This window comes from Lynx canadensis, chromosome E1, assembly GCF_007474595.2.
Source record: "Lynx canadensis isolate LIC74 chromosome E1, mLynCan4.pri.v2, whole genome shotgun sequence".
Taxonomy (NCBI): domain Eukaryota; kingdom Metazoa; phylum Chordata; class Mammalia; order Carnivora; family Felidae; genus Lynx; species Lynx canadensis.
This window is the reverse complement of record NC_044316.2, coordinates 48,960,178-48,986,475: the sequence shown is the minus strand read 5'-3', so window position 1 is coordinate 48,986,475 and position 26,298 is coordinate 48,960,178. Positions and strand designations below refer to the sequence as shown.

At 51.2% G+C, this 26,298-nt stretch overlaps 1 protein-coding gene across 1 annotated transcript in view; it reads left to right on the top strand.

Moving 5' to 3' along the window:
* FAM20A (FAM20A golgi associated secretory pathway pseudokinase) overlaps window positions 1–26,298 on the top strand; it is a 49,930-nt gene that overhangs the window by 14,047 nt on the left and 9,585 nt on the right. The window contains exons 2-4 of the mRNA XM_030296046.1: window positions 22,137–22,321; window positions 23,052–23,102; window positions 24,647–24,725. Of these exons, the coding sequence (XP_030151906.1) occupies window positions 22,137–22,321; window positions 23,052–23,102; window positions 24,647–24,725 (315 nt within the window). The remainder of the gene's footprint in view (window positions 1–22,136; window positions 22,322–23,051; window positions 23,103–24,646; window positions 24,726–26,298) is intronic.

The window sequence follows — 26,298 nt, the reverse complement described above, 5'->3', positions numbered from 1 at the left end:
TGAAAACAGATAATAACCAAATGCCCACCTTAGGTATTAAAAAAACCATCAACAGAGCAACGATCGAATGCCTAATTTGAGCAGTGGAACTTACTAGTGGTCCCCGAGGGTTAAATTCATTGCAAAATGTAACCGAATGAGGTGGTTTTCTGTTCTGTTATGAGCTGTAAAGCCATTAAAAAGGTCTGAGGAGGTCAGCCAGAAATGATGAGCTTGGATTTATGGCAGTTGTTCTATGGCCCTTCTTTCTGGCAATAACAGAGCTAAGCGATCTGTTAAGGCTACTCATGAACTGTGATATGAAAACTGTTTTGTCTGCACTTACGAAAATGCTTCCTCCTGACTTTCCTGGCGGCGGGGAGGGTTGCTATGCCCAACTCATCCGAAAACATCAGTTACTCGTTAAGTATAGAAAAGTAAGCAGATGGAGGGGTGCCTGGGGGGCTCAGTCGGTTGAGCCTCTGACTCTTGGTTTCGGCTCAGGTCATGATCCCAGGTTCATGGGATTGAGCCCTGAGTCGGGCTCTGTTCTGAGTGTGGAGCCTGCTTAAGATTTTCCTCTCTCTCTCTCTCTCTCTCTCTCTCTTTCTTTCTCTCTCTCTTCCTCTCTCTCCCACTTGTGCGCTCTCTCTCCCTCTCAAAACAAAAACAGAAACAAGCAGATGGGCCAGAATATTTGAGCCCCAAAGGAGACAGCTGGCTCCTTCTTGCCCTTTGGATCTCCTTTCAAAACTGCCCACTCACAGGGATCTTTCCTGTCCCATCAACCTAGACGGGTCCCCAACTCTCTCTTGCCACTCCTGCCTTATTTTCATCAGGGCTCTTGACACAATTTAACGCCTTCTTGTTTATTGATCTGGTTAGCGTAAAACCTCACTAGATCGTAAGCGTTTAAGGATTGTATCAAACTGAATGGATATATCCACATCCGAATCCCCCCCCCCCGAATCTTTCACTGGTATCTTAGGGGGTGGTGGGGGAGAAAAGTCTTCGTAGATGTAATTCAGAATCTTAGGATGAGGAGATCATCCTGGATAATCTGGGTGGGTCCTAAAACAAGAACAAGCGTCCTTATAAGGAAAAGCAGAGGGAGGTTAGACACAGAAGAGGACACAGTGCGACCAAGAAGGCAGAGACCCGGGTGATGTGGCCACCAGGCAAGGTAGGCCAACAGCCACCAGAAGCTGAAAGAAAAAAAGAATGGATTCTCCCCCGGGGCTCCTGGAAGGAGCCTGATAGCCTCACTGATACCTCGATGTCAAGCTCTGGGAGTCCAGAACGGTGAGAAAATAAATTTCTGGAAAGCCACCATGTTTGGGGTTATTTCTTGCGGCAGCCACAAAGCCGCTGGACGGAGGCTTGCTCGCCTCTTTGGCAGTGTGATCCCGTACCTAAAAGGCTGCTTGTACACAACAGGTGCCTCATAAATGTTTGGTAAATGAATGAGAAAAAAGAGTACTTGAGAGGCTCTGTAGTTAGGCAGTTCTGGGTTTAAATCCCAGCTCTGCCACCAGGCGCCCAAAGGCCTGAGGCTCATTTCCTGGAACCTCAGCGTCCGGGTCAGGAGTGGGGGGCTGTAATACCCACCCCCAAGGGGTAGCGGGGTCTGTCCCGCACTGAGCAGGGTGCCCGGTTCATGTGGTACATTGTTTTATGTTCCGTGCGGACAACTTGCTACCTGTCCGTATCCAGCCTTACTCATGTGTGTGTGATACTCAGGTCGATGACACTCAGCAGCCGGGGTCAGCTCCATTGCTAGGGTGAAACACCCGTGGGTCCAGCCCAGCCAGGGCCCCCCCGCTTGTCTGGAAGCCCCGGTGCGTCCAGAGAGAGAAAATACACGTATTGATTGGTCCGTGGTCACCGGGACGTCAAATGCCTCATGCTTGCAGGCGGAGAAAACACAGAACCGGGTCAATGTGCAATTAGCCTACCTCTTTCAGAAATTACACCCCGGGGGCGCCTGGGGGGTTCAGCGTCCAACTTCGGCTGAGGTCACGGTCTCGCAGCTGGTGAGCTCGAGCCCTGCGTCGGGTTCCGCCCGGACGGTGCCGAGCCTGCTCGGAATTCTCGCTCTCTACCCCTCCCCCGCTTGTGTTCGCTCGCAAAATACGTAAATAAATGTAAAAGAAAGAGAAAAGAAATCGCACCCCTTCCCACCCCCTACACCCACGCTCTGAGCGAAAACGGGTCCGTCAGCGAACGGTCCTCGGTCACACGACTTGAAACGACAGGAGTCCTGCAGATGGCAGATGCCATTTTAATTCTTCCCTTCTCATGTCTTGTCACCGAGTATTTTTTCAGCCAGTTAAACAGGCTGATCTCTTTCCCGTCCGGCCGTGCCTCTGGTGAGTTGGTGACGTTGACAGTAGCCGACCCTTGGTGAGCGCTTACCCTGGGCGCTCGGGGCGAGGCACAGGGCTTGTGTCCTTTGCATACTATCTCACTTAATTCTCACCACAACCCCACAAGGGAGGTACTGTTACTACGCCCACCTTGGGTCACAGAGAAAGGCTCAGACAGGCTAGGTTACCCTAGAAACCGGATTTCAAAGGCAGAAATTCCACACTGACTTGAACTTTGCCTCCTGTCTCAGATCGGGTCCTAGAAGCATATCTGAAGTGAGATTGGAGGGCAGGAGGCCTTGCGGGCCGAGCTCTCAGATGCCCCCTTGCATCACGGCCCAGACATGCCCGAGGCAGAAATGCTCCCTACCTGTCTGCTGCGGACACATGAATCGCTATTGCCGGGTCGGCTAGAAGCACCAAAAAAGCTTTAAAAGATAGCTCAACTGGGGCGCCCGGCTGGCTCAGGTGGTTAAGAGACCCTTGTGTTTCGGCTCAGGTCATGATCGTACGGCTCGTGAGTTCGAGCCCCACGTTGGGCTCTACACGGACAGTAGGGAGCCTGCTTGGGATTCTCTCTCTCCCTCTCTCTCTCCGCCCCTCCCCCACCCGCGCCCTCTCTGTCTCTCTCAAAATAAATGCACGTAAATAAATAAATAAAAATTAAAAATAGCTCAACTTGTCAGTCCTTACACACCATAGACCTGCTTTTTTATTTTTACACCCCCAAAAAATTTGCTTTTTAAACCAGAGAGAACATCGGTTATTGGTAGAATCTCTCACCCACGTTCTGATTCCAGGCTTGGGTTTCATCACAGCCCTGCCACTTTGTAGCCGTGTGACCCGGGACAAGTCATCTGGTCCCCGTGCCTTTAAGGAAGTCGTGACGGCAACACTGATTTATACGGAATTTCTGTGAGGATTCAACAGCTCAAAGTTGCAAAGTGCTTAAAATAGCGCCTGGCACAGGGGAGGCACCGCGTCGAGGTGAGCGAGTTTTCTTACCATTGTTCCGACTCCTAGACCCCTTTTGGATCACTGGTTCCTGTACCTGATTTTTGCTCATCAGAACGAAGGTCTGTCCACACGGTTCCCGTGCCTGGAATGGGTCCTGAAACGCCCGTTCCGATTCAGGCCTCCTCTCCTTGGGCTCCCCTCCAGCTCAGAAGCCCTGTCACCCTGGCTAGGTCTTACTCAACCGCTGAGCCAGAGCGGTGACCCCATGAGGTCAGGATGGGCTTGGGAATCCAGGTGGCCCCCGCGAAAACAAGAGATCTGTTGCAACACAGCATGAAGCCAGCTCCGAGAGGAGGAAGTGATTGTATTTCAACCGGATAGAAACGAGTTTGTGTTGTGAAATCCGCCCATTCTGCAAAAGCTCACTCAAATCTCGATACAGTCCCTGCTTTCCCGCTGGCGAACAGATCAGCGTGTTTCGTGGTCTCCCCCACGACCTCTCCCTGTCTTTACGGAGGCCCTGGCAGGAATCTAAATAAACCCTTGACGGAGCATCGCTTTCTCCGCACCCTCTGTTTTTTGATTTTTACACCAAGAAATGTTGCTTTTATAATCAGGGGGAACATCGGTTACTGATAGGCTGTCTCCCCCCCATTCTGATTTCAGGCTTTGGTGGAAGAACAGAAAAGGCTCAGGTCATACGGCCTGGCTGTTCGGCCCTCCTTTCCATTTCCCGTGCTGTTTCCTTAATTTCCTCTTCTGGGAGGGATGACGTATTCACAGGGCTTGAGGGAACTAGATATAATCCATGCAAAGAACCCCCCGGATGCATTTGTTAATAAGCTCTACACAAACGCAAGTTGATAGCGTTAAAAAAAAAAAAGTCATCCTATGTGAACTAAGTACCGTGAGACTGCGGCAGAGGCATCAAAATCCACGTGTTCCCCTTGTGTCCCAGCCCCCTTGCAGCCAGGCGGAGGCCCTGTGACTGGATCTAGCCCATGGTATGGGAGTTGGGGTGACTCTGTCACTTCCCAGCCAAAGACCTTAACAGCCGGTGCCTCTCTTTTCTCCCCGTGATGACCTCGAAGGCCACTCACTGGGATCTCGGTGTGTCCCTAAAGCCGGGTCCCTGAGTCGTGCTGTGACCTTCATTAAACAAGTAGGCACGTGAGTGAGAGAGAAGGCTTTGTTGGGCTAAACCCACTGAGATTTCCGGATGAAATTGTTACTCCAGCAAAATCTGATTTTACTCCGCAAGCACAGGTGTGAGGGAGACGTAACATGGATTTCTTTTTCTCTTTTTAAAGTTTATTTGAGAGAGAGAGAAGAGAGAGACAGAGCGTGAGTGGGGGAGGGGCAGAGAGAGGGGGAGACACAGAATCCGAAGCGGGCTCCAGGCTCCGAGCTCTCAGCACAGAGCCCCAGGTGGGGCTCGAACCCACGAACCGCAAGATCCTGACCTGAGCTGAAGTCGGACGTCAAACCCACTGGGCCACCCAGGCGCCCTGATTTCTTCTCCTAAAAAAAAAAAAAAAAAAAAAAAAAATCAAATGAAATGAAACTTTTCTTGAAAGAAAGTCAAATGAAATGAAACTTTTCTTGAAAGAAAGTCAAATGAAATGAAACTCCTATTGGGTTGGTTGGGAATTGAATCTAAGCCATCACGGGATCTCCTTTCCCCAAACCCCCTCAGTGTTGGGGGGATGGCCTGAAGGTTTTCCGGTGGTAGAACACTTGAGGAGGACCCCCTAATCCACGTCCCATCACCTAGCCTCGTCCAGGTGGGAAACTGTGGGGTCTGGAACGATCTCAAGTGCAAGTATAGAACTAGGGGGGTTTCTGGTACCTGAAATGCACCTTCCTAGGCATGCTATGCAGGCATTTTCCACCACACTGGGTCACCCCCAGGAAACAGGCCAGACACACGACCCCAAAGCCACCTTTCCTAAGCTCGGGGAATCTGCGTACCTCCCCCATACTCTCTGCTTCGGTAGGCACCTCCTGGTCTCTGTCAAACTCCCCTGTCAAGCGTATCCCCTCACTGAGTTTAGGCTTCCCAGAAATCCAAAAGTCAAAAAAGCCAGAGAAGGAAGGAGTGGGGTAGCCTGTCCAAAGTGCGTGCTCGGTCCTAGATCATAAACACCCTCGGAGACAAACGCAAAAGCCCAGCTACCCTCTCAGAACGGGGGTGGGAGAAATTCTGCAAGAACAAAAAAAAACCAAATTAATATCTCAATAAATCATCCTCCCGCACACGGGTCACTGCTCATGCTGAGGAGGAAAACAGGCCAAGATCGGCAATCATGCTCTCAGTTTGTTAAACCGATGGAAAAAATAATACCATGCAAATTAGCGCTAGCTCACGGGCCAAGGACTTGAAAGAATTTCAGCTGTGGGTGAGCCACAAGGAAATTTGCCTACAAACCATGAAAATATGTGCTCCCAGCCTAGCCCTCTACTGCAACCCCCTGTAGTTAAATATCCCTTCATGCAGATCTTTCTGTCCTTCAAATGTCCGTGCCTGTGTGATAAGCAGTAAGGAAAAGCTCACACGTTTTTTGAAAATAAATATGTTCTGATCAACCTTTGATTATCAGAGGACCCAGGGTGTGGATTTTTAAAGTTCCTCCTTTCTCTTGGTCCACTCTGAGCACTGCCTTTAGACCACATTTCTTTAAAAAAAATAATAACTTTTTCATGTTGATTTATTTTTGAAAGAGAGAGAGAGAGAGAGACAGAGCATTAGTGGGAGAGGGGCAGAGAGAGAGAGGGAGACACAGAATCCGAAGCAGGCTCCAGGCTCCCAGCTGTCAGCAGAGAGCCTGATGCGGGGCTCGAACTCACGAGCCGTGAGATCATGACCTAAGCCGAAGTCGGACGCTTAACCGACTGAGCCACCCAGGCGCCCCAGACCACATTTCTGTTTTCTGCACTCAGGAAAACGGTACAGACCAGAGAAGACACATGTCCGCGCGATGTCAGTATCATCGGCTAACAGTGTGTGTGTGCGTGTGCGGGGGTGTGTGTGTGTGTGTGTGTTTGTGTGTGTGAAACATAGATTTGTTGCTTTGGGGATTACACAACTGGAGGATGAAAAGAACCAAAATTGGGACATTTGGTAAGTGGATCAATGCCGCATCTCTTACAAGTAACACATGTGTTAGGATTCTGTCAACATGCTTGTTAGTTTGGTAGAAAGGTGATGACTGAATGACTGCTGACTCACACTGGGTTGGTTTTTTTTTTAAGCAATTAAGCAGCATTTTTAATTTTTGCCGCACAGAGATAGAGAGGAGGGTAGGAGGCCCCAAGGAAGGCTTTGATGGTGTCTATGGAAAATATTAAATTGCACAGAGTCCAGAACCCATCGTAGCGATCGGGTCATCATCAGAGGATTCAGTGCCTTATTTCCTAGTGATTCTGTGGCTCCAGCCCAGGGTTTCTCAACTTCAGCACTGCTGACATTTGGGCCCAATTTTCTGTTGCGCTCGGCTCTCCTATGTCCCATCAGGTGTTCCGCAGCACCCCCGAGCACTCCCCCCCACCAACAATAACGCAAAATGTCTCTAAGTATCGCCATCCCCTCGGGGGGTGAAATTGCCTCTAGTTGAGAACCTCTGGTCTTCCCCAGAGGTGACAGTCCTATGGAAATAATGGGTGACAGTGTGGGACCCCTGCTCTATGAGTCATCACATCGTGCTTGGGTTGAGGGCTTCCTTGGTCCAGTATTAATATTTAATATTTTCCAAGGGTGTTGTGTGCAATACAGCACCCAGTGGGTGCTGACACGTGCTGTGTAAAGGAAGGGCTCTTGGGGAGGGCTGGCTGCAAGGCTCTCCAGAGCCTTTACTGTCTCCCCACATCTGCGGCTCGCCCAGAGAGGTTATAGTTTGCAGCCCTTTCCACATTTACTAACAAACCCGTGAGGTCTGTTAGTCATTCTGGTGCTTAGCTTATGTCCGGGACTAGAATCGGGGAATTGTAGCCCAAGCGGAAGGGATCCACTCGTTCCGACTTGAGTCTGAGGACCCCTTAGACTAGGGATGGCTCGTGCACTCCTCTCCAGAGTGTGCAATCTACTCACACCTCTGGGGATCGGTCTTAACGGATCGGATCTGTTGTGAAGTCAGAGAAGCAAGTTTCCACCTGACGTCACAGTCTCCGCTCCTGGACTGTCCTTCCAGGTCGCCAGAGGCATCTAGCCCATTCTGTTAAGCCATCCAAAATCAACAAGCTCTGAGCTTTGGTAAGATCTTTATTTTTTTTTTCACACGTTGGGTCATGAGGACCTAGGGTTTCTTCTTGTATCTCAGACTTCTGCGTCAGTTAAGCAAGTCATCTTGTGCCTTAAGTTCCCACCTACACGTAGCTAATGCCTTCGGTGGTACCCGCCACCGAGTGTGACGGATGGGTACAGTGATGCTCTCTCTACCCGGTTGAGCTTCCTGGTTGCATCTCTGGGCCTTCAAAGCCCCCGCACGAGGAGCCAGAGGGTGGTAAATGGCCCAGGACGGTACGGGCATCCAGAGTGGCGATGAAGAGGTGTCCTCAGAAGGCAGCTGGTGAGATTTGAGTCCCTGCTTGGCAGCTGCTACTCGCCAGCCCCGTCACCTTGAGCCAGTTCCAGACAGGTCCCTAACTCAAGTCAGTCTCCTCGTCTATGAAATTGGGCTAACGGTGGACCTGCCTCGGTGGGTAGGCGGGACAAGCAGCGAGCCAGGGCTCGTGAAGTGTCTGGCCCAGAGCAAAAGCTCCGGTGCGTTGACGATTCCCAGTTACCGCCATGTGCGAGAGCGCGCGGGGAAGCCAAGGGCGCCGGCAACAGGTGTCTCAGCAGCCGGAGGTCAAGGGCGCAGCAGCCCGGATTTGGATCCGGACAAGCATCCCCTTGTTGCCTGCCACCGGGCTCTCGTGTCTTTCTGGGAGCTTCTTTCGTTGTCCGGCCAGATCTGTTTAAAGAGTTTAGCAGGCAGCCAAGGTTCAGAATTGGGGACAGATGGAGAAGCAGTAACTTCTCTCCAGCCTATTAACATCCACTTCCCCCAGGGCCAGCTCCTGGGCGTGGGAAAGGTGCTTTCTTAGGGGACACCCTTTTGGACTCGTTCTCAGGGATAGCGGTGCTGAGAACCACCCGTGGCTGGTAGTTTCTTTCCATTGGCTCCCTCGGCTGTACCTGCCCCCGGCTGACCGGATTAGTGCCTGCCTAAACAAATTACCACAAACTGGGCGGCCTAAAAAAAAAACAGCAATTTATTTCCTTGCTTTTTCTGGAGGCCAAAAGTCCAAAGTCAAGTTGTAGGCAAGACCGCGTTCTCTCCCAAGGCTCCAGGGGGGATCTCATTTCTTGCCATTTCCAGCTTCTCGTGACCCCAGGTCCCTGCCCGCGCGGATCTCTGCCCCTCTGGTCACATCGCCTTCTCCTCCACTCTCTGTCTTCTCCCCTGTGTGTCCATCTGAGAAGGATACTTGTGACCACATTCAGGCGATCCAGGATCGTCGCCCCCTCTCCGGATCCCCAGCTTCATCGCTGCTGCAAGTCCCCTTGGTCATTCTGGGAAGCGTTCACAGGTGTCAGCACTCGGATATGGATATCTTTGGGGGAGCCAGCACTCAGCCTAGTGCAGGAACCAGCCCGGCGAACGCAGACCAGGGTTCTTCTTACTTCCCCCGCTGTGCGCAGAAATCGGGCAACTGGAAAATTAAGCGGCCCTGGCACAAAATCCTTCCCCACCGGCATGAGGCATACAGGCCCTTGTGAAAATGGAGTCCCAGGACTCACAGTAATAACAGCGCACACAAATAACAATCCATTCATTTACTCTTCGTGAAAATCGCGTAAGGTGGGTCCATTTAGCATCCCTACTTTTCAGCGGGAGTGAGGCACAGAGAGGTCAGGTAACTGGCTGTGAGCGGCAGAGCCAGGACTCAGGACTCAGGACCCCCCCTCTGGATTGGCAAACGCACCATTAATTTACAGATACAGCAGCATGACCACCTGTTAGCTACCCCTAAAAATCAAGCTTCAATCCATGAGCTGACTGAAGCAGATACACCTTCGGAGCTGAAGGACAGACGCTGGGGGTGAGTGCATTTCTGTTTTGGGAAGTGAAATGAGGAAATGAGGACAGTTAGGGGAAGTCATTCTGGGGTCTGCAGCCCCAGGTCACTAACTATACTGCATCACGGCTTCTGTGGGCTTCCCTTGGCCTGGAGGGCACAGAGATAAACAGAGGAGAAGGCAGGTGAGTAGAAAGGGAAGAAATGGGAAATACGCCCTTTGGACCCGTGGGGCGGAGCGGCGGGGAGACATCAGTCAGCATCCTGTGACCTGCGTAGGACGAGCCATGGGTGTTTGACCGTGAGTCAAGCAGTCTGCGGAAGGCTGGTCATTCTACACGATTCTATAAGTGAGCATGTGCCACCAGCAGGAGCTCAATGCTTGGCTCTCAGAAACAAAGTCTATTCGAACGGTGAACAGAAAAGCCTTTTCCAAAAGCCCATGGCCTTCTTGGCCTCAATCGCTTCCGCTCAGTGCTATTTATTGTGCTGACGTTCTCGTACTCAGCTGTGGGCTAGGAGGATGGGGAAGGCCCGTTGGATGGAGCCCCTAAAGACTTCCCTAAGGTAATGTGCTTGAAAGTGACATGCTAGGAACTCAGTAAATATTTCTGGGTTGTGAGTTGCACTCGCCTGGCAGAGGCAGATTCACCATGATGCTGATAACGCGTCAGCCCAGGCTCCCTGACTTCCCCTGCGGGTGCTGGGAGCTGGAAGGCTTGGAGGAAAGCTAGCTATGGAGGGAGCCAGGTCCCAATCCAGACGCATTTCCAGGTAAATATGGAATCTCGGAAGAAAGGGTTCTGGATCCTCAAGGCACTCTTAATTTGTTGATATCTCTCCCTATTCTTAAATTTTTTTTTTTCAACGTTTTTTTTTTTTTTTTTTTTTTTTTTTTGGGACAGAGAGAGACAGAGCATGAATTGGGGAGGGGCAGAGAGAGAGGGAGACACAGAATCGGAAACAGGCTCCAGGCTCCGAGCCATCTGCCCAGAGCCCGACGCGGGGCTCGAACTCACGGACCGCGAGATCGTGACCTGGCTGAAGTCGGACGCTTAACCGACTGCGCCACCCAGGCGCCCCTCTTCCTATTCTTAATAAATAGCCACTCTCGTGCCTAACGTGGTATTCATGATTTTGTGCTCTTTTTCTTAAAAATGGTCCTCCAAATGCCCCACTAAACCTGGATCCTTCTTGGTCACGGGAGACACAGAACAGTCCACAGGAGCATTTTTCACACTCATTGCCACCACAATCAACAACTCAGAAGAAATGTTCTTTCTAAGACCAATGTCAAGGATAAGGATACTGAAACAGACATATGGATCAAGCGGGAGCACAGATTTAAGTGGAAAGCCAAGTCCCGCAAAGGCTCACTATAATGCATTTAAAATTTTCTTCCAGAGTGCTTTTGGAAATTCACAAGATGAGGAAAACCAACCTTCTGAGTTCTGTTCTAACAGAGATCAAATTCCAGTGCAGTTCCCGCTTTCAAGAGATTTCCCCCCACCGAGCTTCGATGCTAGCATTTCAGAGGCTGATGGCATCTTTGCCGTGGGGAAATTTGTTCGAACACCTTGGGATCATTATTTGTAGAGCATTTACTGTGTGCCGAGCGCTTTGCCAAATACTTAGACGGAAGCAAAAGAAATCCAAGGCAGGTCCTTGTCTTTAAGAAACATAGAGGGGCCTGGGTAGCTCAGTCGGTTGGCTGAGTGTCCGACTTCAGCTCAGGTCACGATCTCGCGGTCTGGTCCATGAGTTCGAGCCCTGCCTCAGGCTCTGTGCTGACGGCTCGGAGCCCGGAGCCTGCTTCAGATTCTGTGCCTCCCTCTCTCTCTGCCTCTCCCCCTCTTGCGCTCTGTCTCTCTCTCAAAAAATAAACATTAAAAAACAATTTTTTTTTTTTTAAGAAACGTAGAGCTTAGCTGGGAAGAAACCACGTGACTCTGGAGTATTTCACCCTTGCTCTGTCTCTCTTCTGATGCTATGGCTTAGCGACCACGAACCTGAGTTTCCAACCGGGAGCATTTTGCCTGAGTGCCTGACAGCGGCAATGCCACCTCCGTCTCTCCATTCAGGATCCTGGGTGCGGATGGCCAGGGTTCCCCCAACTCCCAAAGATCATCCGTCCTAGCCTAGGTGATGGAGCAGGGGCCCTAGCACAGCACCTTCTAGAATTACTCAGGAATGAACAGCTCCAGGAAACGAGCCGGGATTCAGGTAGTTAGAAAATAATGAATGGATTACCACCAGATTCCTCTGCAGGGGGCCTCAGTGTGAGCTTTTAAAGCAGAGGGAGTGTCCTTTCTCATAACAGCCTCATAACCCCGAATTCAGCAAAATATAAATTCTATGGCCCACAGTGAAACAGGTATGCTTGAGAGAGGTTGGCGCCTCCGCGTTTTGCTTTTGGAAGGGAACGCGTGTCCAGATGCCAAGGGGAGACTAGTTATTTCAGCAGAAAGGACACAGGTTATTTCCCAAGGTCGGTCTAGGCAGTCCTGACTCCGGAGAGCCGGGAAATTCCAAAGATGACTCCGTTATTAAGAAGGAAGGATGGCAGGTAGGATCTCTGGAGATGTTAATACTCTAGCAAACATATGGTATCCAAAAAAGCAGGCACACCAGCTTCTCCCGAGTAAGCTTGTGGTTTCTATTAACTGTCTTTCCAGAAAAACACAGTAGGCGGTTCTTACCGAGCGGTGCGCTCAGTGTGTGTGAGATTAGCGGCGCATTCATTCACTCAACAAATGTTTATTAAGCGCCTCTTACCTGCCAAATGCTAAAGGATCCAGCGTCAAGAAGTTTTCAGAAAGTTTTCTCTGAGGGCAACGGGGGAAAGACCAGATTCGTTTTGAATTACAGACCGTCAAATCCCTGAAATGTTTTGCAACCCACTGACACCAAAAATAGGCTCGAGCCACGGCATGCGTCGGTTGAGAGCTTCCGACTTCTTTCAATAGTAAACACGGGTGGGGCGCCTGGGTGGCGCAGTCGGTTAAGCGACCGGCTTCGGCTCAGGTCACGATCTCGCGGCTTGTGAGTTCGAGCCCCGCGTCGGGCTCTGTGCCGACAGCTCAGAGCCTGGAGCCTGTTTTAGATTCTGTGTCTCCCTCTCTCTCTGACCCTCCCCTGTTCACGCTCTGTCTCTCTGTCTCAAAAATAAATAAATGTTAAAAAAAAAAATTTAAAAAAAAATAGTAAACACGGGTGCCTTCTGCGGGCAGGGGGCTGTGTTGGGTTTTGGAAGGGGGACAGAGATGAACGAGACATTGCCCCTGTCTGCGATGTGCTAGAAAGAGTGAGAAATGGGTCAAAATCACCATTACTCCGAATATGGCAAGAGCAGTAGAAGACACGGGAGTTGTGTGGAAATTTGTGGGTCCGAGAAAGAAAGATCACATCCGGTGGTTGGACCAGGAGAGCTTCAAAGAGGAAGCTCCGTGGGAGGTTAGCCTAGAAGGCTGGGAAGGCATTCTTGAGGCAAAGATGTGGAAGGAAGCGTACCACACGAAGGAACGGCACGAGGCGGGAAGAAGGTCTGGGAGCGTTGAACACAGGAGTCAGGTAGGACAGAAAGGGAGGAAAGTCCAAAACCAGGAGGAGAGGCCATCTTGGGGAATGCAAAAGCAAGGGGTTTGGACTGGATGTCGTGGGCAGCGAGGACCTGGCGGAGGGTGTGTAGGAGGGAGATGCACACTTGGAGCTGAGCTCTCCGTCAGTCTGGCCGTGAGTCAGTCTAGCCGTGGGGGCAGAGGAGGCAGAGGCGGAGGCTGAGTTAGAAGCATCAGGAAAGAGGACATCCCAGGGTCTAGGTGAGAGGCGTGAGGGCAGAGCAGGAAGAGAGGGAAATTCAAGAGGTTGTGGAGGTAAAATTACCAGATTGAGAAATGATTTGCAGGGGAAAGGAGTCGGATGCCTGAGCTTTGCCCCTGGTAACCTTGGGGACGGATAGCTTGCTCCTTGGTTTTGGAGAACAAACAGGGGCCTCAACTCCCCCTTCTGATACCGTGCTGGCTTCTGCACCGGAGTGGCCCGCAGAGAGTATCGTCGTGTGCATACCTGCCCGGCTCGGTGCCACAATTCTTCCAAAGGGGCCGGACCCCGGCGCACAGGGATTGTGTCAATGTAACAGAGGCACCTAGGCCTTGTTTGGGGGCAGAGGTGGTGAATTCTGTTTTTCCCATTTCCCCCAAACAAGGAAATTCAGGCCCCAGGGAGGTTTTTCAGACCTGAAGCCGTGTGGTCAGTGACCGGGAGTCTGGCGAGTTCGCCCAAGCCGCTGAGCCCCTTCCGGATCCTTCCTGAACCCTGGGAGGCACAGCTGTCTCCCCGCCTTGCCTGACGCACTCCCAGCACCTGGCTAATTAATACCGCACCCCAGCGGCTGTGCCCTCAGGATCCCAGGGGGAGCAAGGGAGGTTGGCACCCTCCACGCGCCCTCAGCCGGTCACCTGCCGAAAGGAAATGGGAATCCAGGCTCCCGTGTAGCCCAGGGTCCCCAGGCCAGACCCGCCCGTGCACTCAAAAGGTGAAAACCTGGGGCGCCTGGGTGGCGCAGTCGGTTAAGCATCCGACTTCAGCCAGGTCACGATCTCGCGGTCCGTGAGTTCGAGCCCCTCGTCAGGCTCTGGGCTGATGGCTCAGATCCTGGAGCCTGTTTCCGATTCTGTGTCTCCCTCTCTCTCTGCCCCTCCCCCGTTCACGCGCTGTCTCTCTCTGTCCCAAAAATAAATAAACGTTGAAAAAAAAAATTTAAAAAAAAAAAAAAAAAAGGTGAAAACCAGCTTCTGTCCCTAATGCCCCGAAGCTCCCTTCGCTAGTGCTCAGTGTGCCTACCAAGGGACTGCAGGAGAATTCCGAGGTCCCGTGGACGATGCGTGACCTCGAGGATGTGCCGCAGCATTGCGCGTGGAGGTGTCTAATGCGACAAACGACCTAGATGTCACTCGCTTGCTCGCGGGACGTTCCAAGGGTTTTGCTCTGGCTTGCAAAGCTGGTTGTTTCTCCTTACCCACTGCAACCGTATTTTTGAAAACTTATTCGCCTGATCACCAGTCTTTTTTTTATGTTTCTTTAATGTTTATTTTGGGGGGGGGGGTGGGGAGAGAGACAGTGAAAGCAGGGGAGGGGCAGAGAGGGGGAGACAGAGCATCTGAAGGGGGCTCTGCACTGAAAGCAGAGAGCCCGACGCGGGGATCGAACCCACGGGACCGTGAGATCGTGACCTGAGCTGAAGTTGGACGCTTAACCGACTGCGCCACCCAGGCACCCCGACCTCCAGTCTTTATAAACAGTAAGAATAAGAATAAGAGTTAAAAAGAGCAACCATTCCTTGAAGCCTTCGCCGTGGCTGGATATGACTGCAGTTAATTTCTTATGATACAATGAGGTAGGTGTCAGGATCCCCATTTTGCACAATGGGTAAACTGAGGCTCGGAGGGCCTAAATTTATTTTTAAGGCCATGCCCTGCCCTCGGTCTTTCCATTAGCAAATTGGGGAGAAGAACGTGTATCTCCTGTGGGGGTCATGGGCCCAGAGGAGGTACTGTGAGCACAGCAATGGCACCTAGTCCTATCCTCAAGGTCACTCTGCTGGTAGGAGGCAGAACCAGGTCTTTGTGACGCAAAACCCTGTGTCCTTTTCTATTATTGCACTCCTGATTAGCTCCCGCTCTGCTGCACTGTGCTTATTAATGTCCCTTCTGTGACACGCTCCCCTCATTCCAGCAGGGAGAGAGCTTTGCCTTTGTCGTTACTGTCGCCCGAAACAGGCCGCATGTTTTGCTTTTGTGTTTCTTCTTTATTTGCAAGAGTCAAGGGCTTTTGAGATGGCCCTTGAAGGAGTTCCATGGGTGAGGGTTTCTGTCACAATGGACCAAAGCCTTGGAAGTCTCTACAGAAGAGATTTAAGGGGCACCCGGGTGGCTCGGTCGGCTAAGCGTCCGACTTCGGCTCAGGTCGTGATCTCGCGGTTCGTGAGTTCGAGCCCCGCGTCGGGCTCTGTGCTGACATCTCAGAGCCTGGAGCCTGTGTCTCCCTCTCTCTCTGCCCCTCCCCCCACACTCTCTCCTCCCTCTTTCTCTCTCTCTCTCTCAAAAATAAATAAATAAGACATTAGAACACAACCAACCAACCAAACCAATAATTCTGAGTCTGGAAATGAAGCAAGGATGTTGAGTAATAATGAAGATTATTGAGAAAAGCATCTCTCCTGTTGTCTACGTATAAGATGGGGTTGAGGGAGTGGTTGTGTTTACAGTAAAAACAAAAAAAGTCCCTAATAATTGTGGACGTGGGGAATGAATTCCAGAGCCCTGACTGGAACCTGGAGGTTAGATGAGATGGCCGAGCTCCAGCCCTCTGCGGTGTGTGGCCGCACAGCGGGGAGCTGATCCCATTTGCCAAAACCAGAGCGAGTGCGCAACGCCCCAGGAGGGAGGTGTCGCCAAGGGCAGATGGGGGGACCCCGGCCCAGAGCTGCTAGAGGACGGGACTTGTTCCATTCAGATGCCTGCAAAGTCCGAGCATGGAGGCTGCGTCCAGGTGCTCAACCAAGATGAGCAGATGTACACACGCGCGCACACACACACACTCACATACACACATATATACACACTCACATACACTCACATATACACACTCGCACACACATATACTCACACTCACATATTCACACACTCACACATATACACACTCACATACACACACTCGCACACACATATACTCATACATTCACACACATACACACTCACATATTCACACTCACATATATACACATATACACACTCACATATGCACACACATACTCACACAATACACTGATATATACACACTCACATATTCACACATTCACATACACACACACACACACACACCTTTTTTTTTTATGTCTATTTATTTATTTTGAGAGAAAGAAATTGAGCAGAGAAAGAGGGAGAGAGAGAATCCCAAGCAGGCTCCGCGCTGTCCGACGCAGGGCTCGAACTCACGAACCCTGAGATCACGGCCTGAGCCAAAAACCAAGGGGGGGGGGACACTTAACTGACTGAGCCACCCAGGCGCTATATCTTTTCAAAAACATAAGGGGATTTACTGTTGCCATATTGATTGACCTGCTTTTTTTAGAAGACGACTATCCTTTTTTTTTTAAGTATAACAAACAGGAAAGAAAGCAGGTAACCCCCCCTTCCCCTCACCCCGCCCCACGCTCACCGCTTTCATGCTTGCCACTGACAACCGTGATCAGAGCGCAGGCTGGCGGTGTGCCTTTTGGCGTTAAAAAAAAGGGGCGCCTGGGTGGCTCAGTCGGTTAAGTGCCAGCTGGGCTCAGGTCACGATCTCGCGGTTCGTGGGTTCGAGCCCCCGCATCGGGCTCCGTGGTGACAGCTCCGAGCCTGGAGCCCGCTTCGGATTCTCCGTCTCCCTCTCTCTGTCTGCCCCTCCCTTGCTCATGCTCGGTCTCTCTCTCTCTCAAAAATAAACGGAAGGAAGGAAGGAAGAAAGGAAAAGATATGACCCTTAACAGCCCTAATTTAATCATTCAAAACAAACAAGCAGTAGAAAGGATACCCTTTCTTTCCCGCCCCACCTTCTCCCCAGGCTATGGCACTGGCTCTGGCGAGGGCAGGATGACAAGCCAGAGAGCCAACTGTCCCCACCTAGCAGTAAACGTGGATGCTTTAAAGAGGAATTTGTCTCGTCCAGAAGTTGCACTCAATTTGCCACATGTGTTTTTCCTTCTCTGGACTCTGCCTCCCCGCCTGCTGCTGCGGCTGGAACCCATCAGCTTGGAGCGCCGCGCCCCCCCCCCCCCAACCCTGTGCCCGGAGCGCCCCGCCCCCCCCAACCCTGTGCCCGGAGCGCCCCACCCCACACCCTGTGCCCAGACCCCCCTCAGCCAGGCTCTTCCTCCTAACTTGCTCTGGGCGCTGCTCCGATTCGGGGTGACTAGCTTAGCTCCGGCCTGTGCAATCTTTCCACCAGACTCCCAAGAGAGGCCAGCAGGCCACTGAGATTGAGCCTCAGAGTCTGGCCTGACTAGTCGCTAAAATAAAAATAAATGTTAATAACGTAAGGAAAAGTTGGCGGGAGGCCTACAGACCTGGTCAACAATGCGTCCTGTCCCCTGATGGTCATAAATCATAAGACACGGGTCATGTTGAAGAACGATCACAGTGGCTCACATCTCCCCGCACCCCGGGCTGGATGGCTGCCACCGGCTTGCTGTCTCCGGCAAGAGGTCTCAGCCGTCTTTGTCTCTTCTGCTCTTGCAGACCAAAGTCTTAAAATAACAGAGTTCCCTCGCCTTGTCTGCTCTGTGCTCGGACTTCCCCACAGCTATGGGGCCGGGGGGACAGGGTGTCTTAAAAGCACCCTGCACTGACTCAGGTCACATCTGCATCTGCTTTAAGGGCAAAGGGCACTGAACACGGGTGGGGTGCTATTTTGTTATTTTGTTGTTGTTGCTGTTGTTGTTCTAGCTTTAGTGGGGTGTAATCGACAAAGCCCGTATGTGTGTAAGGTGCAGAGCTTCGTATTTCGATACCTTGTTAAATAATTCACCACTATGCAGCCAATGAACTTATCCATCACCTTACATAGTTACCTTGTGTGTGCGCGCGCGTGTGCGTGTGTGCGCGCACGTAGCGAGAACACTTAAAATCGACATTCTTAGCCTATGTCAAGCGTGCACTAGAGTATCCTTAACTGTGGTGACACTGCCGGGTATTAAATCTGCAGAACTTAACGCATCCTGTAACTGAAACTTTGTAGCCTTTGACTAAGCTCTCCCCAGTGCTCCTTCCTCTCAGCCCCTGCAACCACCTTCCCACCCTCTCTGCTGCAATGAATGAGTTGGACTGTGTTCAAGTCCATATATGAGTGAGCTCGTGCAGTGTCTGCCTGCCTGTGTCTGGCTTCTTTCACCTCGCACAGTGTCCTCCGGGCCTCATCCAGAAGTCCGTCCACGGGCAGGATCTTCTTTGTTAAGGCTGAATAATATTCCATGGTGCAGATATACCACACGCCCTTTACCTAGTTATCCACTGACAGACATAGAAGTTGCTTCCGTGTCTCTTGCGAATAAAACCACAGTGAACACGGGAGTGCAGGTGTCTCTTCAAGTACGGGCTTCGTTCCCTTTTTACATATACCCAGCCTACACAGGATGTTTTAAATTTTTTTGTAATTTTTTTAACTGTTTATTTATCTTGAAGGAGAGCGAGAGAGCGTGAGCAGGGGAGGGGCAGAGAGAGAGGGAGACACAGAATCTGAAGCAGGCTCCAGGCTCTGAGCTGTCAGCATAGAGCCCGACGAGGGGCTCGAACCCACGAGCGGCGAGATCATGACCTGAGCTGAAGTCGGACGTTCAGCCGACTGAGCCACTCAGGCACCCTGGGGATGTTTTAAATCTTAAGTCAACATGTTTTAAAAAGGAGATTATACATTGTGATCATAATCTGGATTTTTAGGGGCACTTGGGTGGCTCAATCAGCTAAATGTCCGACTCTTGATTTCCACCTCAGGTCATGATCCCAGAGTCATGAGGGGGAGCCCCGCATCAGGCTTGGCGCCACAGTGCAGTGCCTGCTTAAGATAGTCTTCGGGCGCCTGGGTGGCTCAGTCGGTTAAGCGGCCGACTTAGGCTCGGGTCATGATCTCGAGGTCCGTGAGTTCAAGCCCCACGTCGGGCTCTGGGCTGACGGCTCAGAGCCTGGAGCCTGTTTCGGATTCTGTGTCTCCCTCTCTCTGACCCTCCCCTGTTCATGCTCTGTCTCGCTCTGTCTCAAAAATAAACGTTAAAAAAAAAAAAAAAAAGATTCTCTCTCTCTCTCCCCCACTCGCTTGTGCACACTCTCTCTAAAAAAAAGAAAAAGAAAAAGAAAAAAAAATATCTGGATTCTTAGCTTCTCTTAAAAACTCAGAATAAAAGATTTCTCAGGAAAATGTAAGTTTCCTGACAACAAACGCTTTGTTTTGTACACAGCCCTAGTTCCAGTATGTAGATCAGCGTCTAGCAGTCAATAAATGTTTGATGAATGAATACATAAATGAACAATGACAAGACATGACTCCTGTTAGCTGAAACTTAATGGCAGCTGTCCCCTTTAGATGGGGAGTGTGCTCTCCCTTGCATGTCAAGTAAGCGTGCTCTACGGATGAGTTAAGGGTGGAGAAATGAAGCTCATACTTTTATGGGCTGAATGCTTGTGAGTCCCCTGCACCCACCCACCCCCACCACCAAATTCATATGTCAAAGCCCTAACTTCCACGGCCATGGTATTTGGAGGTGGGGGTCTTTGGAAAACAATGAGGTTTAGATGAGGTCAGGAGGGTCGAGGCCCATGACGGGATTAGTATCCTTACAAGAAGAGAACGAGAGGTTCCCCTCTCTCCACGTGAAGACACAGCGAGAGGGTGGCCATTTGCAAGTCAAGAAGTAAAAACCCTCATCCAGAGCTCAATCTGGGGGCGCCTGGGTGGCTCGGTCAGTTAAGTGGCTGACTCCTGATTTCCGCTCAGGTCACAACCTCAAGGTTCATGAGTTCGAGCCCCACGATGGGCTCTGCCCTGACAGCGTGGAGCCTGCTTGGGATTCCCTCTGTTCCTCTCTCTCTGCCCCTCCCCTGCTCCTACATGTTCTCTCTCTCTCTCTCTCTCTCTCAAAATAAGTAAATAAATATTTTCTTAAAAAAAGAACTGAATCTGCCCATACCTTAATCTTGGACTTGTCAACCTGTAGAACTGCAAGAAACCTATGTCCGTTGGCTAAGCCACCTGGTCTGCAGAATTTTGTTACGGCGGCCAGAGGGGGCCAATATACACACACTGCTGCCAGGTACTTATCTTAGCCCCCCGGAGAGGCTGATAAAGGAGAAAATGGAAACGCATAGCTCTGCCTGACGGATGTGAGCCTAATTGAATTCTGTAGATGGGTAGAAATGTGTCCAGAAAGGAAGTTCCATCCATGTAGAGTTACCTCGCCGTCCGCACCCCTTCTCTCTCCTGACCTCCTGGCGGGGTTGAGGAAAGCCTTCTGGAATGGACCTTCCTGGCGACTAGCCGCGAAGATTGTAAACGGGCAAGTACTGTGGGCCGATTTGTGTCCCCGCCCCCCAAGATTCCTACATAGAGCGGGCCCTAATTCAATAGGACTGGTGTCCTTATGAGAGCAGGAGACGCCAGGGATGCTCGCACACAGAGAAAAGACAACATGAGGAAGCAACGAAGGCGGCCATCCGCGAGGCCGAGAGAGAGCGAGAGGGGGCGCAGGCGAAATCAGAACGTGGCCACATTTTGATCTTGGACTTCGGCCTCCAGAAGCGTGCGAAAATAAATGCCTGCTGTTGACTCTCCCGGTCAGTGGTATTTTATTTGGGCATCTGAGCTAAGACGGTGGGTCAGGGTTCATTAGCAATGTGGACACAGTGCCTAAAATACAAAAAAGCTTTTCAAACGCGGCAGGACCTGAACAAAGAAAATGTGTTGGCTCGAAAAGGAGAACTCCAAAATCAAAATGAATTCATATGTAATTAAATGTTTTTACAAAACAGTGAGTCAATGTTGACTCGGCTACATTACTGGATGCTTTATTCTTAACAGAATTCACAATGACAGAATTCAGAACTCAAAAATCATAGCAAAAAAAAATGTTTTAAAAACCCACACCAACCCATCACAGACCTCAGAGGTGTGGCATCAGCTTGAGAAATACGCACATAGAGGAGCACCATATCCCTGCCCCCAAAATCCCACGTTCCCCTGCAGTCAGCGTCTCCTCGCCAGGTGACATCATGCTAATTTGCTCTGCCTTCCAACTGGAAGCCTCCACCTTTTTATTCAACCATCTGTTGAAATAATGCCTCCCTCTCTAATCCTTAGATACACCTGTCGCCCGCCGGCCTCTCCTCGCGCACCCTTGTAATACCCCATTCAATCCAAACGCCCCCCATTCATTAGGATCAAGCTGAAGTCCACCTTCCTCCCCGATTGTCTTCCTCTGACCAGTCTTTCCCTTCTCCAAAATATTGGGAGCGAGGGGGTAGTCTGAGCCACATATCTAGCAGTCAACTTATAACTGCCTTCTATTTGGCTCCCATGATTTCACAGACCTACAACTTGTCTCCCAAACTAGACTCTTGGCCTCCGTAGGGCACTGGCATTGGTTTTTATTTGTACCCTGGTAGAAAAGGCTCTTGAGTGGGCCAACAGTAAATGGCTAATTAATTCTTCTTTTCCTATATGACTCATCGTTTAATCTATTGTCTAATCTATCTCTACTTAAGGGATCCTTGCCCTCCATTCACTTCCTTCTCTCCGAAGGTCAGAAAATAGTGGGGAAATACAACATACAGAATTTTCCATGGAAAAGTGCACAGGAGAGGCCCAGAACACCTCCCCGAGATCCCCAGTTATAGGAAGTCCCCAATTTTACTCGTCATCATCTACTCTTTTCCTCTGCCGTGGTTGTCATGGTTTATAGTTAGGTATTTGTGTGTTTGTGTATGACACTGTGTAACCATGCACCTGTTGCACTCGCTAGATTGTAAGCGCTCAGAGGGCAAGGAAGGCGTGTGCCCGTTTTGCTCCCCCCCCCCCACCCCGCCAAGGTATCCTAAGCACAGCAAAAGGCCGGGTACACAGTGGGCGCTTAATACTGCTGCTGAATGAATGAAAGAATGAATAGAGAGCCCAGACACGGTGCTTTCGCAAGTCTCTGCCTTCTCGTAGCCCAACTGAAACAGAACAAAACTCTCTCTGCCCTTTCAGGCGGCACAAGATGTACCAAGAACAGCTCAACCTTACCTCCCTGGACGCGCCACTACAGCTCCAACTTGACGCCAGCTGGATCCGGTTCCACCTGGGGATCAGCCGCCACGGGCTGTACCCCCGGTCCAGCCCTGTCGTCCGCCAACTCCTCCAGGACATGAGGCGCTCTCCCACCATCAGCGCTGGTGAGACTCACAGGGTCGCCTTGTGGGACGCCTTGACTTTCTCCCAGAGAAGCTGCGTAAACCATGTCAGGCTGAGCTCTAGCGTGAAATCTTAAAGGGTTGACTCTGACACCTGATAGGTAAGAAGAAGAAAAGGCTAGCCATTGATCCTTTCCCCCTTTGAAAGACCTCTTTTCATTCTGATCGCCTCACCACCCCATCAGAGAGCCCTAAGAGTTTCCACACGCTTAAAGGATGGTGGTTTTGCTGCCATTTATTGGACGCTCCTTGGGAACCTGTCAACGATCTTTCATACAGTGACTACGTGACGTAGACCTTATCATGGCCATTTTACAGGCGGGGAAACTGAGACTCAGAGAGGTTAATCAGCTCAGCCAAAGACCCCGTGGTGGCTCTGGGATTCAAACACAGACCTGCTGTGTCCCAGGTCTGGGCTCTCAAGCACTCCAACAGTCCAGTTTCTAGCAGAGACCAGACTAGCATCCTTCACTCACCCAGGCGCTGCTCGAGTACCCGCTGAAGGGCTAGAGGGCACGGGCCCTGGGACGGAGCAGGGTGGAGGCTGCAGCCAGCTGGGGCCCCGGGACGTGCCCTGCTGAGTGGGCAAGGGCCCCCTGGGCCGCCTCACCGTCTCCCCCGCTGCGGTCTAAACCAGAGTCGAGGGCCCTGTGTGGTGGGCTCTTCCAGGAACAAGCCTGGATGTTCTCACTGCCCTTTTCCTTCTTTGCAGATTACAGTCAGGACGAGAAAGCCCTGCTTGGGGCTTGTGACTGCACCCAGAGTAAGTGGCCCGGCCCCGCCTCTGTCCAGCCCCCTCCCCTCCACAGCCCTGTGAACCCCAAGATTTGGCAACAACAGGGGGGGCCCATCGTCCACTCTGTGGTCCACTTCTGGTCGGAAGTTGGAGCATGACTCTCTCTGCCTAATCTCTGAGAACGTGACATTTTCCCCCCACCCATCCACCCACACAAAAGAAAAGGGATTTGAAGAGGGACAGTTACCAGGCCCCGCTGGTGAGCCTGGGGTCCCTGCATCATCAAGGAGCTTGCTAGGAATGCAAAATGTCGGGGTGCCTGGGTGGCTCAGTCAGTTAAGCATCCAACCATTGATCTCAGCTCAGGCCTCGATCTCAGGGTTGTGAGTTCAAGCCCCAGCTGGGCTCTGCGCTGGGCCCGAAGCCTGCTTAAAAAAAAATAAAAATAGAAAAGGGATGCAAAATTTCCGTCCCCACTCTGCTTTTCTGAATCGGAATCTGGAAATTAACAACATCGTCGGTTCTCAAGCTGGCCCCGTACTAGAGTTGCCCAGAGAGCTTTAAAAGGTACCGTGTACTGACCTCCCCCCCAGGAGATTTTAATTCAGTTGTATGGGGTGATCCCCAGGCAGCAGAATTTTGAAGCCCTCCGGGTGCTTCTAATGTACCCAAAGTTGAGACCCACCGGGGTAAATGATGAAAAGAATCAAAAAGATAAATGTGAGCTATAGCCCCTCCCAGGGTGCTATGAATTGGGTACAGGCGTGCCTGGACACCAGAATCCCCAGCCCTCAGCGTGGGCAGGTCTGGGCCGGACACCGAGGCCCACAGGCCAGTCACCACCAGGGATGAGTAACCTCACGCATTGACAGCAATACTTACCCAACAGGGAAATCCCCATGTAAGTCATGATGTGACAAAGGTTTGGAAGAAAGTTTGTAGGGCCCGGGGCTCCCCTTTCCTTTAGTTTAGCACCTGCCCTTTGCCATCTGATAGAAGACAAAGGTTGAGCAAGTCGTTGTCCCAACTGTCACGGGGCTTATAGCAAGGCCAGGATGGGGCAAAGCGTGTGAAGGGCTCCATGACATCCCTGGAGGCAGCGCTCAGCTCAGAGTGACGGAGGTGCCCCCGCAGGTGTCTTACTCACCAGACCCTGTCTCACCCAGGTATGCAGTGTCGAATGGAAAGAGATGTAGATAAACTCGCCCAGTGCAATGTAACAGGTGGCACAACCAGAATCCATTGGGACGGAAGTACAAAGAGGAAGACAGTGGTTCTTCTTAGGAAAACGTTTTCTGGGGTTTGCAGTGAGTGTCTGTCCGGGGAATCCCGCATTGTCTGCCCTGTTCCCACGACAGCAAAGTACTGTCTTGAGCCCCTGGATCTACTCTCCGTGGCCTGACACGCTAGACCTTACCCTGCAAGGTTTTGAAAGCAAACGCTAGGCTTCGGGGTCTTATTAAGTAAGAGCCAAGAGAAGAAATCAGCTGGGTTTTTTGAGTGAACAAAGGCTCACAGCCCCGAGGTTAGGCCCAGAAGGATTGGTAACTCCCCGCTTCTCCCCCTTACAGTTGTGAAACCCAGTGGGGTCCACCTCAAGCTGGTTCTGAGGTTCTCAGACTTCGGGAAGGCCATGTTCAAACCCATGAGGTAAGTGACTGCCTTCCTCACCTCCACGTCCAGCTGTGGCAGCCGTAAGGGAGTTTTGACCAAAAATTAATAAATGTGGGCTAAAATCTTCAAGCTAGTCCTTTAGGGGCTCTCTTGGGGGCAGTCTGCCCAAGCGTATAACTGATTTTAGTGATCATGAAAAACAGTAAAAGGCAGTCTTGATCAGGTCGTTGCTCGTATCTAGGCCACGTGCTTTACCTGATTGGATCTTGGGTCATCAATAGGCTTATGGGCCAGGGACTGTCACAGAGGGGCCACCTTGCCCCAACCTCCCTGCTGCAGGCAGCGGAACTGGGATTCAAACCCAGACGGCTGGCTTGCAGAATTCCCACTGCACCTCTATACTCGATCCCCACTTTTGTTTCCAGGCCCAGGACCCTCACAAAGTCTACTTTTATAGATAACTGAGAAACTAGACAATGAAGAAAGGTACTAGGGAGAAAATTACACCTTTACGTTAATTTCAGTTTTATTCCTAACAACAGCACATACATGTCTTTAAAATACTGTGGCGCAGGGGCGCCTGGGTGGCGCAGTCGGTTAAGCGTCCGACTTCAGCCAGGTCACGATCTCGCGGTCCGGGAGTTCGAGCCCCGCGTCGGGCTCTGGGCTAATGGCTCAGAGCCTGGAGCCTGTTTCCGATTCTGTGTCTCCCTCTCTCTCTGCCCCTCCCCCGTTCATGCTCTGTCTCTCTCTGTCCCAAAAATAAATAAACGTTGAAAAATAAATAAATAAATAAATAAAATAAAATACTGTGGCGCAGATGTGTGGGCGAAATACTATGCAGTCTACAGACAGAGCTTGGGGTGCATATGGATTCCTGGCCCCAAAGGGTCTATAGCTCAAAGACTGGGGACTTTTGAGGCGACACTGTCCCTCCTGCAGATGACACGCACAAGGGTAAATGGCCCAAGGGGGGTTCCCGTTACCCAGGTCACGCTTTCTGCCAGAAAGCACTGTCTTCCAGGGGATCCAATTAGACTGACTTAGAGTCCAAACCTTCTGGCAATGGACAGGCCTTAGTACGTGCATTGCTTTGGCAAAACACCCCTTTAAAGAGAGCTTCTGTGTACACTGGGATCACTTGGGGACCCTTAAACATCCTGATGCCTGGGGCGCCTGGGTGGCTCAGTCGGTTCAGCGTCTCACTTCAGCTCAGATCACAGTCTCACGGTTCCTGACTTCGAGCCCCGCGTCGGGCTCTGTGCTGACAGCTCAGAGCCTGGAGCCTGTTTCAGATTCTGTGTCTCCCTCTCTCTCTGATCCTCCCCCGTTCATGCTGTGTCTCTCTCTGTCTCAAAAATAAATAAATAAATAAATAAATAGCCTGATGCCTGAGTCCCACCCTCCGGGAGTCCACTAGGACTGGTCTGGGAGCTCCCCCTGTGATCCCAAGGCCAGACGACCTTGGGAACCGCTGCTACATAAGGGGATCCTCCATTGCTCCCGTGTGAGAATCCAAACACCTAGTTATTTGGTCAATTTCAACCTGTAACTTATCAGAGAGGTACATGAAACAAGTGAATGTCTGCCTGTGTTTAATTTATTGATG